The sequence below is a fragment of the Asterias rubens genome, chromosome 3 (assembly GCF_902459465.1).
Source record: "Asterias rubens chromosome 3, eAstRub1.3, whole genome shotgun sequence".
Taxonomy (NCBI): domain Eukaryota; kingdom Metazoa; phylum Echinodermata; class Asteroidea; order Forcipulatida; family Asteriidae; genus Asterias; species Asterias rubens.
Window position 1 is genome coordinate 1,041,044 of NC_047064.1, and position 19,919 is coordinate 1,060,962.

The 19,919-nt window shown below is 37.9% G+C and overlaps 1 protein-coding gene across 3 annotated transcripts in view; it reads left to right on the top strand.

The window, feature by feature from the left end:
• LOC117287728 (semaphorin-5B-like) overlaps positions 1-19,919 on the top strand; it is a 92,678-nt gene that overhangs the window by 44,435 nt on the left and 28,324 nt on the right. For all 3 annotated transcript variants that reach the window (XM_033768231.1, XM_033768232.1, XM_033768233.1), the window contains exons 8-10: positions 1,113-1,221; positions 2,684-2,877; positions 12,501-12,616. In XM_033768231.1, coding sequence (XP_033624122.1) covers positions 1,113-1,221; positions 2,684-2,877; positions 12,501-12,616 — 419 coding nt within the window. The remainder of the gene's footprint in view (positions 1-1,112; positions 1,222-2,683; positions 2,878-12,500; positions 12,617-19,919) is intronic.

A 19,919-nucleotide genomic window follows, 5' to 3' on the forward strand; every position in this document is an offset into this window, starting at 1 on the left:
ATGTGGATATAGGCAAATAGTTGGTTTCACAAATTCTCAGTGACATCATTTAAACTGGTTACAATGTGCTAAAGCTATTCAAACTATTCAAGCCAATCTGAGATTTAGACATTACGGCTCCCTCTACCCTTTAGAAGATCAATCTAAGCAATGTTCAGTTCCCTCTTCCTTCATGAACTTCTCAACCTAACATTGCTTGGGTTTGATAAGCGTCGTTATCACACCTCCTCACTGACGTGTCATCAAGTCATGATGGAGGAGTCTACCGTATGTATTCATGGGTCTAAGATGGCTGAGAGAGAAAGGTTAATACATGGGATAAAAATCTCACTTTGCATCTTATCAACTGGCACCGTATGAATCATCTAGCCAGACAGACAAAGTAACAGCATGTTTGGAATGTCTCGCCCACAAAATCAAGAATTGTCTTTTTTTTCTCTTCAATGTACGAAGTAAATCTTTTTAAATTTTAAACAGATGTTGTTCCCAAAGTTTCAGGCGAACGAAGGGAACTATTCTTTTGATATTTTTGTATTCAAAATTCTTAGGCGAAAAAAATTAACAGCTGTTACACCGAAAGTCTAAGGGGAAAGGGAGCATGTATGTGAGCGATTGATTCTTGCCATTCGTAGGCGTGTGGTATATTTTTGCTGCTGAATTGCTGGAAACAAAAGCCTGAGAACTCTTTCCCAGACTTTATGCACTTTTTATTTTGGGCCAAGTGATGCCTAGAAGCAACTAGCAGAGGTGGGAGCTCACAGTGAATGTCAGGGCCATAAATTTCATGGCAACGTTTGACTTAAATGTGACTGTCATTCATTCAAACGGATGATGCTAAAGACCAAAATCAAATAAGTAGTCAAAAGAAAAATTCATTTTAAAAATATTTTAGTTTTCCCTTCCTCTTAAAAAACCTTTTTTTGGGTGGAGTCTTCTTATACTCAAGTACCCTTCAGCTTGTGTAGTCTTTAAACATTTTCCTCATTTTTACTTTTCTTTTTACAAATTTTGTGGTTTCGTTTTTCGAGGGGGGAAGCCTCCTTTTAACCAGCCCTTTGATCTAACTTGGCAAAATAATTATTTTGCTTTGTTTTATTTTCCTCACCTGACAGAATGACACAGGAGGGCGGTATATGTTAGAAGACAACTGGACAACCTTCATGAAGGCTCGTATTACATGTTCAATACCAGGGGACTATCCGTTCGAATTCAACGAATTACGTAAGTTTATTCAAAGCTTCATCTCTTAATGTTCAGTTAATAAACCAAAATTAACTGACATGTTTTATGCTGCTTGAATGCAAAACCAAAAGCAGAAATATTCTTTAGATGTCTTAAAATCAACAAGCCCAAATTTCATAGAGCTGCTGAAGCTTAAAATACTGCTGAACAAATTGCTTACCTCATTCATCCGGTAACCAATCATAATCTGCTCCGGAACAGGTCCTTTCTAGTCCTCATCATTCATTGTCACCCACATTCAAGTTATGGTTAGGACTTAGACTTAGGCTCTTTCAACCCATTGAAAGTACTCACTAACGCAGAAAGTCTTTGTTGACATGACAACTCGACTCACCTTCAACCAATCTCTAATATGTTTCATTTTATCAGATGTGATAAGTCCATGTGGTTTATCTATTCTAGGTCAATTAAACATTCTACAGTGGGGCTCTTCCCACCCGCCTCCCCTCCACACTGATCAAGTAATCGCACCAACCACATCCACCGACCCCCCCCCCTCCCAAGGCCAGATGGAACATTAATGTGATTCCCAACACCGAGTAGCCAGAACCCCTCGTGTCACATCATTTGACATTTAGGTATTAAGTTCACACAGAGGTCACCCGTACTTTGCCATACTGCACCTGCTAAACAGATGTAAATATTTCAAACAGTCCTGGATGAAAAAAAAAGAGAAAGATCATAAAACCAGTCCATGCAATCAGCGTAGATAGGCGCATGTAGATAAATAGTTCCCTGTATAACCAGGAAAGCGGAACATATCCGGTGCAGAATGGAATGAAACTTGTAGTTTTATTACTTGTCATGGTGATAGGATACCCTTTTGGGTTTACTGCACACCTCAGATCAATAACTCCATTGTAAAGAAAGCATTTGTTGATTCTGTGCTGCCTCTTTTCAAGTTGGACAATATCTATTGCTCATAAAATGTGTGTGACGCACTTTGACAATTTTTATCTTTTTTTATTTTTTATGAACAGAAATAGCCTTAATAAACACAAAATTGAAAAGTTTTATGAACATATATGGCTTCAATAACCCAAAATTTAACACATCAGCATAAGTAAATGTATTCTTTGATTTATTTTGTGTGTGTTGCTTGGACGCTGAGGTTACACAGCTTTGAATTTAGACATTGCTGCAGAAAACACACTAAATTCCATTGTTCATTTTCTCATTTATTTTTCTTCTTTTTTTTTTTGGGGGGGGGGGGAGGGGGGTTGCATAAAAGTAAAGTTGTTCATGGAAAGATTTGAAAGAAATCCCAGCTTTATTTCTGATTTAAGGTTAATAAGTTGATGGATACTTTTTCACAGAATCCGGGAATGTAATGAGTATACAGTGCTTTAATAATAAAACTTCATGATATCTTGCAACATTCACATTCTTAGGCTTTCCAGCCCTCCATTCTAATTCTAAATCCTTCTAATCCCTTAAACAGAGTCCACATTCTATGAGGAGTCAACGCAGACAATCTTTGGTGTATTTGCGACTCCAGGAGGCGTGGTCCGGTCATCTGCTGTCTGTTCTTTCACCCTAGCAGACATCGAGGTCTCCTTCCGAGGATCCTTCAAGTATCAGTTAAATGCACGTTCTGCTTGGACTAATCAGGTCAACTCCAACCCAGACTTCAAGGTGAGTTTAGGTTCTGTCATAACCTGATGACTGTCATCGATAGTCTGACTTCTAGTTTAGTCACTACAACTGTAGATAGGTTCTGTCATAACCAGATGACTGTCGTCGATGTCTGACTGTGACTAGCCCAGTCACAAGAACTGTAGAGAGTTTTCTGTCAGAACCTTAGTTGACTAAAGCCTGCTCTATACTTCCTGCGAATGCATCATACATTCGCAATTACTGTGTTTAACTGCTGTGGAACATTCGCTGCGCAAAACAGCCATGTGACGTAAAAATAAGCTTTGCATTTGCATTTGCAGGAAGTATGTACCGGGCTTGACTAGTTCAGTCACTAGAACTGTAGATAGTTTCTGTCATAACCTTAGATAACTACAGTCATCCATAGTCGGACTTGCGACTTGTATTTATGCAATTCAGTGAGAAATATTTGTTGTCTCTCCTTTTGTGACAGCAATAGAGCCAGTAAACAAATCACTGTGATCAAATGGTTAGACTGCAGGACTTGCAACCAACGAGGTTGTGGGTTCAAATCCTACCAAGTTAACCGCTGATTTTACAATGGCTTGAATAAGTATTGTCATCTTGTTACTGAAGCATAATTTATTGCATAGTGCAATATTATTCTTAATCATAGACGTTAAACCAATGTAAGGGAGAGATGGTCCTTTCTCTACGGGCCAGGTAGCGCTTATATTGTTGGAGTTTGCCGATTTGCATTGATGGAAAGATCCAACACAAATATGTCTTTTGTTACTTAATAATCAAAACAATAATCTCTAGTCCAAATGTTTACGGATATTTAGTAATAAACCACAAGGGAACTAATATGGGGATGAAGAAAGAAAATAATTGCGACTCAAATTTCCTTAATCCAGTTAAATATTACCCTAAAGTTCTGCTGTTTATTGACAGCAATTTTCAGTGTCACTAGCTTCAGCTGAATCTTGTTAGTATAATTTTTATATACAAAAAGAGGAATGACGTTATTAGCACAAGCATCATGCCCTCGTATTGTGGGTTATAATAGTCCCAGCCATCACAGATAATAACTAAGTTACCCTAATATAAGAAGTAGGTCAGAACAGTGCTGGCGGTTTGAGCCAGAAAACCAAAAATGACTCAGTTCTATCATGACTCCTGATTATCATCAGTTAAACCCACACTCTACGAATCCCGAGTCTCCCCCATGGCATCTTTCAATGTGTCAGGCGAAGAGTTTACCTTCCAAGATTAGGATCCTATTCCTAATGGTTGCCAGTGATCCTCAACGCCTCAGGGGGGTCATTCTGACACTCCCCTCCTCCTTTCCTGAAGACGAACCACATAAAGAAGACAGATTTACCCCAGTGTATTACCATAACTCTACTCAACAGTTCCAGTCCTGTGTGCTTCGTTTTTTGAAAGGGCTATAGGGCACCAAAGCATTGGCACTCTTTGAAAAAATTTCTACTGGAGCATTTTATGGGCACCGGGGCATGGACCAGGGGGCATGGAGGCAATCACCTTTGTTGCCTCGGTAAAGTATCAGACCTACAGTGCTAGTCGAAAACTCCAAAACAGAACATGCATTTGTGAATCATACTATGAGTAAGTCAATCCAAGGGAAAATAAATAACTTTGATGTAGACTTTTATTGTATTGTTACTCCACCCACTTCCTGAATGCCGCCTGTTTCCCTAACATTTAAGAGAACAATTTAGTTTGACCTCTAATCACTTTTGTACGTTCATGTATTTAAAATCAAAGCAGACGTTTAAGTTTCCCTCCTTTTTTCCTCGCTAGACAACACACTTCTTATGAAGTTTGGTAGTCGTGGGTTTTCCACACAAATTGCTCAGAGCTGCTTAAGCACAAAAAGTAGATAAACTGTTAAGCATCATTTTCTGTGTAAGCAGCTGTATAAATTTGGGCCCAGAGACCAGGATCACCAGACCTAGTTGTTAAAGAAAAACTGAGAACTTGCTATAAAAGCAATCGTATAACACCTAAGTAGATCCTTACCATGAGGGTGACACAAGAGTTCGGAAAAAGTGAAGAGAAAAACTAGGGAAACAGATGGGACTTCAAGTCTCTCTTAAAAATATTCAAAGATGTTGTTTGACATATGAATTTAATTAACCATGCAAAGTCTACAATTCAACATTCTAGCGTAAACACTTTAGAGAAACAAGCTTGTCAGCGAGGTGGGCGTCTAGAATAATAAAAACTAAAAGGATCAGTGGATCTATGTGGAGCTCAATTTAAGATCTTTCAATATCGTTGAATCATTGTATAACAAATAAAGTGACTGAGTTGGCAACTAGTAACTTCACAGTATGTTGCTAGAGGATATTGGAGGACGTCTGGACTAATATTGTTATAGAGAGATGCCTCGGGGGCTTGTTAGGGGCAATAATGTTCAAAATGGTAGCTTGTCTTGTTAAATTAGACTCTGGAGGTGATGTATGTAAAGCGCATTGACATGGTCATTGTAAAGAGCTATGTAAGAATTAGGTTTATTATACAGGGATGAGATTGTTCAGACTTTTGTCAGAATTCAGACTTTTTATGTCGGCCTGGTGAAGAAAATCAGACAATATTTTTTCCCACAAATAAAGAAATCCTGCTCATTGGTCTACTTCTCTAGTGCTTTGGATACTGTTTCCAAAAGCCCCTTGGAATCTATAACCCCAGGGGTTACCAAACGGTACAAACGGCATCATTTCAACAGACCTTTGAATTTGTATCCAAGTTTTAGACTTTTTTTTCCGTTAGTGATGACTCTCACCCCTGATTATATAACTTGGTTCTGTTTGGGTTTGGTAATTTACAAAATCTAGGTTTTCATCATCACAAAAACAGTATTTTCAAAATATATTTAATAACTCCTTGTCCCATAATGCCTTAAATCCTAAACCTTGCTCAGGAATTTTAGATAACGATGAACAAAGACAATGTACTTTTATTAAATGTGAACAAGAAGACAACAGCCAAGTCATATTATTTCGAAACGGAATTGGTAATTTGTTAATTTTGAGGAACAATTTTGAGGGACAGGTTGAGGAACAGGTTCATGATGTAGGCTTCAAATTTCTTAAGACAACAAACCCTGAAAGCTGAAGGGGTCAATGTACAGTTGTTACTTGCAAGGTCTTTCAATACCAATGAATCATGTCACAGATGAAAGAACTGTATGTAAGACAGCGCAGAAACGCAAACATTGCAAGAAGTAATAACATCAGGGTTACAAGAAACGTGTGATGTGATTGGTCAGACCTTGTCTGACATCACGCTGTCAAAAACACAGACGCATAACCTGAGAAATTTATTCTTTTTCCTTCCAGTGGCAACAGGAATGACTTGGACTTGTTTTGGTTTTACGGTTTTGTGTGACATTTATGATGAGTCTTAGTTTATGATGACCTTGTTTATTTATCTTTAGCTACTTTTACTTTAGAGGTTATTCACTTCCAAACCAGGGGCCTATTCCTAATTGCAGATCATGCTTAGCACATTTTTGAGTGAAACCTTCACATAAAGTGACAAACCTCTAAGCTGATAGAGGTTGGCCGTTTTTTGCTCCTTGAAAAGGGAAGACACACTGTTTGTAGTCTAAAATTGTTTTTACTTGAGAAAGACTTTATGGGTCGCGCGTATTAATGTTTAAAAGAAACTGATGTTATGATGTACTGAAGGATGTTTTTCTAACTTGACATGCCAACATTTCCTCTATGATGAAGTAAGTTTAGAATTTTGTCAACAGTTCACGATAATAAGTAAGATTTTCTTAAAACATCTTACAAAACTGAAGACTTCTCAAAGGTGTCTCAATTAGGTCTGGAATTTCATCTTTGAAAAGGCAGTACTTTTATTTGACAAGAGATATTTCCTTGAGAAAATTGTAAAATCTATGAGAATTCTGAAAGATGAACTCAGGCTAAAACATTGACAGGTTAAAGCACCTCCCATAGGCATCAATCAAGATTTTTCTACTGGGTTTAAATCTCAGGACATTGCCAGTTTTTTAGTGAGTTTTCAAGATCTACAACTTTGTAGTCCCAATCTGAATTTTTGCTCCGTCCTTTCACTGCTGTAGCATGAGTTTAGAAGAGCATTAGATCAAGATTGTTGCATTTATTGGCACAAAATATTATGGTACCTTAACGGAAAGTGGGGTATTTTCCTGTGGGAGGGCTTGATCTGGTACTGATTTGTCAGTCAGAGTGATCTTAAGGAGAGGAGATAGTTCTGGCATGAAACCAGCAGTCAGAGGGAAAGCGTCTTATTATGGTAATTTCTCAAGTAATAACCCAGACTGTTAAGGTATTCTGAGAAGCACAAATCTGAAAACAGGCAAAGTGATTGAACCATAAGGTACATGAAGATGGGATTTAGATCAAGACCAGAGACGAGTTTCCCAAAGCTGCTAACTTAGAAAATAGTGCTTAACAATTTTAGTCCCAAGCAAAATGAAATTATCAGTTAAAATTGTATTTTGGCTGGTTATCTTTATTCTGTTAAGCATATGTTTCCATTGTTTTTTGGTAAGCATATCTTTGTAAAAGTTCAATTAGACATGTTTAAACAAACATGTGAAGGGGTATTTTGGCCGGTAACTTTTTTTCTTGTAAGCATAATTTTGAAGTGTGCTTAGCTATTTTTTTCTTTACGCAGCTTTAAGATAATGCGCCTAGCAGTTGTTGGTGTAATGATTTCTCTCACGACATCCTATAGATGGACATCCAATAAATCAGAGTAATTAGCTTCCAAGATGCAGGCTTGATACATCCGCCACAAGCCAACATTGAAAAACATGCAACTTTTATTGAAAAACATGTCTTTAAACGGAAAACATTTTGTGGATCACTCAAATCTCATACATACCATGTGGGACTTTGATTTTGACAATGTGTTATTAATTAAGTTCATTCAAATCTGTTTTGGGTGAGAAGTGGTGGTTCAGAGAAGACCCATATTTAAGATATCTCCTCTTTTCTTGAGAAGAATCAAATAATTATATTTTTTTATACCATACAAATCTTACTTAAAATAAAGCCAAATAAATTGTCAGCCAATACTTGAAAGAAAACACTGAACAAATTCGGAAAATGTCCCTGAATTTGTGAAACTTTCAAACTTCATCCGAATGTTCCTACAAAATGAATTCATTCAAAGTTTTACTTAAATTCTTCAGGTTATATTTTGATTTATTGACTCGGAATATTTGCAGCCCCAAGGTTGAAAATTTGTCTGTTTATTCTCAACATTAAGACTTTAACCCGCGGACAAGACTTATAAAGGAAAGCAGTAATTTTCACGTCTTGATCAAAGTACAAGAAACCTTGCAAAGTCACAAATACTCACCTCCCACCGTGCCTTGTGAGACACCCATAAATTTAATTGATTGCTTTTCAGTAGTCCCAGTAATTTTATTTTATTTTTCTAATTCAGCTGTAAATCTAATCTCCTTGTTTTTTTTTATATTGAATTCTGTACTAATCCAAGGATATTATTTTAACGGCATCTTGGATGTAAATATCAAATGATGGAAGGCCTTGCTCGTTATGGGAGATTTACTGCTGCCGTTTTGGTTGTCATGGAAAGTTTTAAACTTCATTTATCAATTTAGCAGACATTATGTTGAAATGAGCTTGAAATGTTTTCTTGGGAAATAGCAAGTTACATTTGATCTCTCAATGAAATTGAAAGTGACAAATAAGTTGGAGGTTTCTCCTTATTCCACCCCTTAAGCATCTCTACTGAGAGTCCAATTTTTAGGGCTGCTGCTTAAGCACAAACAGGAGCTAAGCACAATAAAATTAGGCTGACCAAAAAAAGATTACCAGCCAAAATACAATTCCACTTCTACCATTTGTGGCTAAAATCCTGCCCATTTTTGCTTAGCAAAAAATATCTAAAGCAATATTTGCTGCTTAAAGGTAGTGGGCACTATTGGTAATTACTCAAAATAATTATTAGCATAAAACCTTACTTGGTAACGAGGAATGGGGGAGAGGTTGACAGTATAAAACATTGTGAGAAACGGCTCCCTCTGAAGTGAAGTAGTTTTCGAGAAGAAGTATTTTTCCACGAATTTGATTTCGAGACCTCAGTTTTAGAATTTGAGGTTTCAAAATCTAGCATCTGAAAGCACATACACTTCGTGTGACAAGGGTGTTTTTTCTTTCGTAGTTATCTTGCAACTTCAACGACCAATTGAGCTCAATTTTTCACAGGTTTGTTATTTTATGCATATACACCAAGTGAGAAGACTGGTCTTTGTCAACTACCAATAGTATCCAGTGTCTTTAAGCAGCTCTATGAAATTTTTCCCTGGTTGTATGACCCTTACACTGCTATTCCTTACAAACACCATTCTTTTCTGACCGGGTTAGCCCAGAATGGTTGAGCAGTATAGCCGCAAACATCAACCCCTCTCTACTCTATTCTCAGTTACCTTAAGCAACATATTGTTGCCAGTAGCAAGCTGGCCATGTGTATCCCACGAGATATCCGATTTGTTCCTATCACTTCTCTCCAGATACCTTATTGTAGATTTTAATCAATTACAATAAATAAAATGGAAAATGCCAGCACTAGTTTTCCTTGCACACATTTTATTCAAAGTGACAGATGCATTCCCAAACCTCTTCAAATAAAACTCTTATCCTCCAACAATCAAAACAATTGAGAGAAATTAAGACAGGCTACTCAGAAATCATAATGTCAAACTGTCTGACCGATAATTGTTGTCTGACCCTATTTTTTTGTATTGAAACGTCTGTTTTGAAATTTGAGTATGAGGGCCGGCGCTAACAATGTCCAGGGGGAAGGAATAAACTTGTGGGAATTGGGACAAAAACCTGATGCTGCTAGCGAGTGCCAGAGAGTGATGTCTTGAAGGCAGGAGATAAGCCTGGAAACGGTCACTAGGAACAGACGAGTAATACGACGGCAGGAAGGGGGCAATCTCATGCCTCAAGTTCCACTTCTTCAAACACCTGGGATGAATTTTCACACATCTGTCTGTTGCCCCCCCCCCCCCCTTTAGAGAAACAATCATTGTTAACAACTTTCAATTGGAGAAATTAAGCTTATTTTTTAAAACAGTCACTAACAATTGTTGACAACAGTTACCAATGCTTTTATTAATTTTGGGTTGAACGAAAAGAAATTACTAGAGCGTGGTTTGAACCTGCAACCTCAGGATTAACGTGCCTCCAGGGAAATGTGCTGGCCGGACGTCACAGGTTCAAATCCAGTTTGAGTCAATTTTGTTTTGCTCAGCCCAAAATTATTTGAAATTCACCAAGTCACATTCCCTTGTGGTTCATTACTTAATTTAATTACTCTCTTTTTATGTTGAGAAATCTTAACCTGTAAAAAAGGGTGAATTAGTTTTTAAAAAGCACTTAATTTAGTTGTAGATTCTTGTAAAACATTTATAGTTTGTGAACATGACCCTATTTAAAATGAGGTCTTATTTGTCACAAGGTGCGGGAAGTGAACAAATGTCAATGACCAGCTATGTTTGGACCTTTGTAATATTGTCCCTCAATGTGGCTACAATCATTTCTTGACAATGTGCGGCAAACATGGCTTCTACTTTCTGTTTATCCTCGTTGGCAACGTCAGAGGTTTTTTTGACTGGAATTACTCACTGACAAGGAAGCATCTCATCTGTCTCACCTGGACCCATCTGCAGTTGCTTTCTTCTATTTTCAACTCCACTCTCTCCTGCTTAAAGTGAAACATACCTTGTATGTCGCTAATGAACATGAATTAAACATGCGTATTGGGATTAACATGTTCTCAAGCTGCGGACACAACTCTGAAAGATGAGCCGAGGCAAGCTTGCAAATCGTGGGTGGGGGGGGGGGGGAATTCTCCTCCTTCCATGTAGTGTATAATAATGTATTTCATCTGGTAACAGGAAACTATGCTCATATTATTTACCACATGGAGGGCATGGAAGTAGCCATGTTTACAGGTATATCCCTAATATTTATATCTACCCTCAAAGCTACTATCAATTAGCCACATACTCCTCCCTGAAGTATCTGAAGAAACTGCAGGAAGAAACCAAACTATATTGCGTGTTTTGTTTGTCATACTGTGAGACCCTCAAGCATTTTGACTCACTTCGACCGACCATGAATCCCTTGTGTTACTTTTAGGACTCTAAACTTAGTAAGCGAGCCTCAGGCTTGTAAACGAATGAAGAAAGGAGTTAGTAGTTAGGATACAAATAGAAATGTTGGGCCCCTTACCTCTACCCCATACCTACCCCATACCCTAGCCAATCCCCCTCCCTCACATTCATTTGAGAAGTGTATTGTTAAATTTTACAAAGTTATTTATCTTTTGAAACTTTCTTGATGGAACATTTTTGTGTGTGCCAGGGTGAAGGGCGTATGGTTCTACGCCCTTCTTTCAGTTGCACGAGGTACTTTTTTCCAGTAACAGAAGGCTGAGAGCAATAGATGACTCCTGACAAATATGGCACTACTTTTACATTTCTGTTCCTAGAATTGTGTTCATTCCCATGCAGAGTTTAACCTTCCTATGACGACTTATCAATGGCAGAAAACCGATCAAACTTTCCAACTCAGTCTTAATATTGAAACGCAACTTAACTTCACCTACTTTATGAATTCACAAACTGAAAGTTTGAAATAAAAAGTGGTTTTTAATATACCAATGTTTACTTTTGAAAAGAAGGTCAGTGACAGAATTTGTGAAAGGTAAATCTTTAACAAATCTCTTTGTTGTTTTCTCAACTTGAGTGAGTTATTTTGTATTGGTTTTTCAACGCGACTAAAAATGTGTTTCCAGTTACGGACATTTGACCAGCCTTTTAAGAAGCACCTGACTACAATGTTGAAATGAGATTCTTAAGAGGAAGGAAGATATTACATCAATGAACACTGTTGTATTATTCCTTAAGACTCTACAGGATTAAGAGTAAAGTCTTCTAGACTCTCACAACCTTCTTCCCATCCTGTCTTGGCTGTAGCCAAGGCTTTGTTGTTCACAGACCCCGGTCCCCCAACCCCTACTCCCCTAACCCCTATAGTCCCGGCTCAGTGTTCCTTAATTGGAATTGTGCTGTTTCATACAGACACTGTCTTTTGTGAATAACAAACCCATTTATTTTGGTATTGTTGCGTCGAGAATTCCTTCCGCTTATTGTGATTAGAATCCTTTAACGATAACAAATAAACGATCAGTAATAGTTAAAGGATATCTGTAGTCCGTAATAGTGAACAAAACATCAACACTCAAACTCGAACAAAGGGCTGTATATCTACGTTTATATTTATCAAATTTAAATATAGGCACAGCTGCTATCTACAATTGTGTGCCATTTTGGGGACTAAAATTTGAGGACTAAAATGTTAGACTTTAGGTGCCTCGCCTAAAATGCGCACTGCACAGTAACGCAATTGGGAATTCAACGGTGATGTATAAGGCCTGATGCCATCATGGCTATTTGTTGCTTAGTATAACATTTTTGCTTAGTGCCTATCTGCATTTAAGTATCCCACTAAGATACCAATCTTAAATCCAACCTTCTTAAGATGAGAAACGTAGTCCTCCTAACTGGTTCTCTGTTTGTCTGGTCCCCTATTTGCTTACAGTGTGACATGGCGCAGCAGAGAGATCTATTGGATGCCCAGAAGTATCAACTGATGGCCAAGGATGTTGTACCCACGGAGAGAGCACCAGTCTTCTTCACAGAGAACATCAAACCACAGTAAGATTGTTATTTTACTTTTACCTTTTCCACTGTTGTCAGATTAACGTAGTCGGTGCTTTCTAATTAGGCCTGCTGGAAAATAACTGTTCAGGCTACAAACCCACGACCACACCCATCCCACCCCCACCCCAGCCCATGAGATACAAACCCACGCAAGCCCCTTGCTTCTAGCCACTTCAAAGATAAGTCTCATCCGAAGATGCTGGATATACATTCTTGTAGACTGCTACTTAAAAATTTATCATCCAGTTATTTTGAAAGTTTGTCATCTGATTTGGTTTCTTGTAAGCAATCACAACCGCATGAAACCAAGTCTGTTCTGTCTAATCCAAAGTAAGTTTAAACTCTAGCTGTTTTTACTCCAAACTTGGCTGCATCCGTAACGCCTGCGGATTGCAAGCCCCTGGTTTCCCTTGGTTACCGCTAAGAAAAAAGGGTGTGGTCTTCGTCAACCGTGACCTCTATCCAGCGTGTTTGAATTATGACCCATGGATTTGGATAGATTCCCCTGGAGAATTCGCCCATTCCAGGAGGGGGGAGGGTAGAGGGATTGATGTGGGAAGACTGTAACTCAATACTCTTGAGACGGTTGGTGTGAAGGAATATAGAAGCTTGTAGTGGCCCTGAGAGGGTTCGAGGGAAACAACAAGCTGTTGTGGGGAAGCCAGCGTAGGAAGTCAGTTGTGTACCTATGTTTAGCTTCTCCCCAATGGGTAGCAGTGGACAATCTGGGACACATTGTAAATCTACCAAGGTGTGTGAGATAGGGTTCGGTTTTGGAGAGGCAGTGAGAGACGCGCTTAGGCTATGTGCAAGTCATGTCTTTATAATGACGCTGTGCGAGAAGCGTTGAGGGAGCTGTTTTGTTGGCGTTGAGACCCTTGTATCCAGGGTGCATACGCACAAAATTGCTGTCTCAATTTAGAAAAGGTTGCGTGGTCTCAACTTTTGACAACTCAAAGATGAATTTTTTATGTGTCCTGCTTTGTTTTACTTTGAACAAAAACTAGAAAGTACTTTGTGGGGAAAAGTTCAGGTTCATCTATTGGGAATTTTTGTTCTTACTCAATAACTCTAACTGACTGGGCACACTAAGGAAAGCAATAACTATAACCATTAGCAGAGTGAAATGCCCCTCCGCTGTCCAAAACACATCCTGACTGATAAACTCAATCACCTCACTGGATTGATGTAACATTAAGGGTAAGTTTTCAACTTGAGGAAGATTGATTAGGTAGTGGGATGTGGATACATTATTCTGTCAGTAACAATTAAATTTCATTGCATTGTAATAGGGGCAGTTATAAAGTTTCCATGTAGTGTCCTTCTCTAATTACATATTTAAGTCACTGTGTAATTGTGAAATGGGTAAATGACAGAGAAGGGGTCGAGGTGCTGGGTCAACTAACTTTTCTTGATGCCTAGAGACCTAAATAGAACTCAAGGCACACCTTACTCTAGTTGACCACTGTCTTAACTACAACTCATCAGTCTTGACTTTGGGTTCTGATGTTCTACTGTTCATTCACCTTTTTGGAATATAAGAATATTGATGATATTTGGAAAAGCCCACGGTTGTATGCAGAAAATAAACCATTTAAAGGCACCGGTCTAATTTTAAGTTAAGTTAATGTTAAGTGCCTTTTAAGTTTTTGCTGGAAGAGAGTGACTAGTGATGTTGTGAAGATGCAAGTTCCCAGTTTGTCCGGGTAGAAGTTCCACTTTTCAGCTACCCTGGTTTATGGAGTATGGGGGGGGGGGGGTGCAAGGGGTTGTCATGCTTATCAACTTATGATACGTCCCTATTGGCTATATGCACACCCTGTTCTAAATCTACAGCCATAACACATCATGCAGAATTCTTCAACTTAACAGTCTAGAAGCAAACGAGCAAACAGCCGCAACCAACCCATAAGATCCCCCTTTCAAGTATTTATTGAGGAGCAAACAGAAGATGTCTTTTGAAGGCAAGGTGTGTTTAGTGGGTGTAACTATCTCCCAATTGTAAATTGTTGTCAACTGATTGATAGAGTTGGGGGTTGGTAGACCTTGTGTTATTCTTTATCTTTTATCCAACCACCAGTTACGCAATAATTTGTTGAATTGTGACGCCAACTATCTTCATTCCCTCCTTCAGAATAATCCAAACCCAAATTAGATTCTCAGTTCAATACACTGGACACCTAGCCTAACTCGAGACTTGTGGTTGTTGCACAAATGGCGGTCGGGACGGACAAAGCGCTCAAATTAACCTCCTTTGTTGATTGTGTTCTATGCATTGAAACCAATCGGAGACAACAAACAATGATCAGAGAAGTAAACTCTTGGGAGGAATTGTGAAATTTGTGTTTTCTTGAAGGCGGTGGCACCACAATGGCATAAACTCAGACCCTAAGGGAACTTTAATTTACCCGCTGAGAGGGTTGAGGAAATCATAGTAAACCACTTTCCCATAAGGGTTGTGGTTCGTAGGAGTTTGAGGACTTTGCTTTCTAACATGGGAGATGTAGTGTCCACTTGAAATACAAATTCTATATTGTATCCAGTAAGACTACAACTTTTTAATGAAAACTTCAATGAATACCAGTACAGGAGGAACCTTTGGTTAAAGATTGTGATTGATTTTTAGGCACACAATTGTCCAACTAACTCAACTTGTCAGAAATGAGTTAATTTAAATATCACTGATTAGTGTTTAGACCAAGATTATGACTGCGATTATTTACATCCTATAGTATAATAAACTATAGTGCCAAAAAGTATGTTTCCTTACTTTATGGTTTAATTCAAAGATTTGTTTTGTGTTGCTCCTTAAGTAAGGCCGGGAATACATACACTGCTAATTGTTTCTTGCAATGCCAGTTTCAATGCTACACCAAGGTTATTTAATATTGAATCAAATCCAACCCTAAAGTACTTGACCTTGCCAAGCCCTTCTAGCCATCCCTTGATATGATCACCAAACTGTCATGGTTAATTACCTCCAAGATGAATTAATGAGTGATGACGTCCTCCTTAAGATGAGCTGAGAATCCTTCAAGACTTAATTCTTATTCCTGTGTCCCTTCTTGACTTGATTCACAAAGTACAATATCCTTTCAAGGAACGACATTCATTATTAGGAGATGATTGGCTGGCCGTTAACTCCCCTGCCTTCATTCCTGCAATTAGAATTGGACTGGTAAACATCCCATAGGCCTACAGTGATTCAACCATTCAGAGGGAAGGGATTACTGTCCACCTATAAAAGTTGTTTTATTGTTGGAAAGTCAAGAAGCTTGTTTCATCTCGCAAGAGAGAAGAGATTTCACTATTTAGGCTTATTGCCTCAACATTTTTCTCGTAACTTACCTAAAAAGGGGGGAACTGTTAATTAAAATAAGATATTTTTTTTTTTTTTTAGATCTTCAAAGCTTTTTATAAATACGAAAGTATTTTTCCTACTGTGTGTGTGTGAGGTGTAAACGATTTGAAATCTGGCTTCATTTCTGACACAAAATAGTCCCTTTTGCTTCCAATTCTGCAAAAGTTGGAAAACCACTTTCTTGACAAGCAATCGTTTTTCACAGTACATATTTTAATGAATACCTTAAATCTGTTGAAGTAATTCAAAGAAAAGAAACCATTTAACAAACGTTCCAATTGTTGTTTATTGAATCAATTCCATATCAGCGGCAATCAAGTTTTTCTTATTCAATAAACTCCGCACTGAAGACCTTCAAGTTAAGATCTTTGAAACATTGTAAATTGTACACCACTCTGGCAATGTGACCACAAGTATGCCAAGCCCAAGGTGTAACACAAGCCAACAACTAAATATTTAATGGACCGGATCCATATCAAAAGATGTGAGGAAAGCTTCTGGGAAAGCTACCTTAAGGGGATGAGGAAAAAGTGTCACCAAAATTTAGGATTTGATCGGCTGCCATGTTGCAGACTTGAACTTGAGGTTCAAGTTAGGGTAATGATTATGGCCTCCTGAATTTTAATAACGGCAGGTTTCAGTGTTCCAAAAAATCAACTTGCTTTAATGATTTTACATAATTTTTCTAACTTTTTTAGCAGTTATCAAGCAGTCTCTCCAGCAAAGAGATATTTCTTTTGATTCTCTTTAAACTGTGTCATGTTTTGATTCAACAATATTATTGATTCCAGTAACTGCAGTTTTTCAAGTGTTTTATGCTGTATTGATTCAAAGAAAGGAACGCGCATCATTAGCTTAAAGTATAAGAAACCTAATCAATGCTGTGTCTTATCTTGAATCAGAGAGAGTATTTATTCCAGTAGCCAAAAGTTTACGACGAAACCTCATCAAAATGGTGCCTTATCTTGATCCAAAGATAGTATTCATTCCTGTAGACGATGGTTTAAGAAACTTAATGTTTTAACCTATTTATCTTAAAATAGTTTCTGCCCTTGAAAAGTAGAGGCAAGGAATGAGGTTGGTTTAGATTGTCACAAGGGAGGACAACGACGGAACTGCCTTGAGGGTTCCATAGATCAAGGTCTCCTTGAGAATAAGGGTCAATGTGCCGTAAGATCTTGTGGAATACCTTCAAGGGTTTATGAACTTTGACACTAAAATCTGACCTGTTTCTTAACTTATGTCATCGATTAGATCTTTGGGGAGGGGCTACGATATCCTATTACGTTGATTTAAAGCCCAATAAAACCACATGAGAAGGAAAACCACACTGCCTTAATTTAAGTTTACTTTTGTTCATTTTTATTCATTTAAGGTAACTGTTTTATAATTGGTTGCCAGAGGGTTGAAAAGAAGTTGATCTTTCCACTGTCCTCTTAGGTTCACAAAACAATTTATTTGAGTTGGGAAATGTTTTTACAATCTAGAGTAGCATGACCTGAGTACAAGAAAACCTCTATAAACTCCCGAAGAAACAGGGCTTAAGGATATAGTAATTACACCATTTGATTTAGTGGCGCTTGGAAATTAAATGACATTATTTTACTACCTCAGGAACCACTGTTTTAGGATTTCGAAAAAAAGAGAAAATCTAGAATCTTGGAAAGGGTCAAACTGTGTCAAGTTGCTAGCGTGCAAGTCCATCTGTTCTGTAGTTTCTGGTTAATTTTGATAATAATTTATCAAGAAGAAGGTCAATGGCTGGTCAGGTCATTAAAGAAAGATGTTTTGGGGTCAAACTTCAGGTGAACATAAATAATGATAAAAGGATAAATCCTTGTTGGAGAGAAAATGTTGCAAAGTGATGACAACTTTTAGTTTGCTACAACCCTTTTTTTGGTTGTCACAGTCTTTACCCACCCTCCTCCCAAAGTACCCATGTCAGGCTTGGAATTACAGACCACTAAGGCCACGAGTTGCCCCTTGTCTTGGCCTTGGTGCCCTTCAAAAGTTTCCCATTAACTTCAAGATTTTCTGATAGACATGTTCAAAGATGAAATTCCAGGTCTGCCTTGTCCTCGTCTCCCTTGGTCTTTCTACCCCTTTGGTCCTTTTGATTCAGACAGGATTGTGCAAATAAATAGTCAAGACAGACCAGGCTTAAGTGGCCTCAGTCTTTCTGTCATTGTAACACTTTCCTCTTTCCCTCCTCAAGTCTCGCTACAAGACAGGTAATCAAATAATCTGTAGTCTTCACTTTCAGAGGATTTCAGCTTTTACCGGTGCCCAGGGCGAAGATTCCTCAAGTTGACCTGGTGTTGTAAGGTCATCGAGGGTCAGATCTGCTCTTTGATTTCCATCTGTCCAATTTAGGGAGTTTGCTTTGATATCTGTCAACCAGAGAAAGTGGTGACAAGGGACGAGATCCCCATTCTGTAGGGGTTTTTAACAATCTCAAGTTATGTATTTGGATTTCTAGACTTTGGCCATTCTGTCCTGTAAGGATATGTGTTTCAATCTTCCAATAGAATAATTGCCTGTTGACATCTGAACAATAAGCCCAGGATTTGAACCAATAACCCTCTAAGTGAGAGCTGAGTGATGTAACCACCCCTTTATTAAACCAATTAAAGATAAAGGAAGCCAACAAAATTGGTTATGTTATTTAAAGTCTGTCTTGGAGATTGTCACTTTCATTAAATTAAGATCTAGGTGGATATACTGAAGGTTCATTTATGTGTTGAGAAGTATGTAAAGGGTGTGCACAACATTGCCAAGAATAAATAAAAAAATTCTTTGATTAACACAAAACTTCAGAAATCTTCTCTTGACAAACATGAGCACTTTTTGCATTTTTTTTTGCTTCTTTTTGTGTCTACGCTGCTAAACTGAATGCCAACTTAGCACAGCTAAAAAGAAGAACTTATCAGTTTAGTTGAATATAATGCTATTTTGCAGAAATTGACTGAGAAAAGCTATATTTTTATATTAAGGAACTGTTGTTCCAATATATGATGGTTTCTTAAGTTTTTTGTTTTTTTTCTTTTCTTACAAAGCCTCGCTCCTCAAATGAACTTATCCTTTTCTAATATCCAATAGTTTCAAAGCCCTCATACATACCACGACCATGCATGTATAGATTACAACACTTCTAAATTTATAAATTTATGGATGCCCCCCACCCACTACAAGATACAACTATTTTTACAACTTTGATTTGTTAAAAGGTACCGACCTACCATGTAAGTGTTTAATAATTTATTGTTTTGACTAAAAAGTTGATAATTAAAGATGACCTAAGGACCCTAGAGGATGTGTTCAGACTTCTTGGAGACAGATGTGTACATAGTCTGGAGCCATGGCTGTAAACTACACATCCATTAAAGTCTTGAGAATCTTAACAAAAAGGAAGGAAGTTATGAGCTTTAGGTCACATCGGCCAAGAATGCGTAAAGGTTTTTGTTTTATGGCGTAGCCAGTTGGGAAATTGGTCCTTGTATTTTCTTCTGTCAAAATAAAATTCTAAATCAAAGTAACAGCTGTTTGATACTGATAGAATCGAGCTAGATGAATCAAATGTTTTAAACCCTTTTTATTTACCCAACGATCTTTTGGTAAACCCTTTTTACCCAACCATCTTTTGAAATAGTTATCAATCATTATGATCAAAATCAGGATCCAATTTTCTGTTTATACCACTGGTACATTTAGCTACATTGCATGTGACTATTAAGCTGACGTCATTCCAAAGGCTTCCACCGGACATACCAGTTCGGACAATTAGTCCACCTTGACATTTTACCTTCTTAATAATATCCATAATTTCCTAAATAAAACAATTATGACTAATTACATGGTGGGTCCATAATCTGGGCATCATGCTTACCTGTAATATTAAGTTATCCATTGACCTTGGTTTTTAGTAACACCTATCCA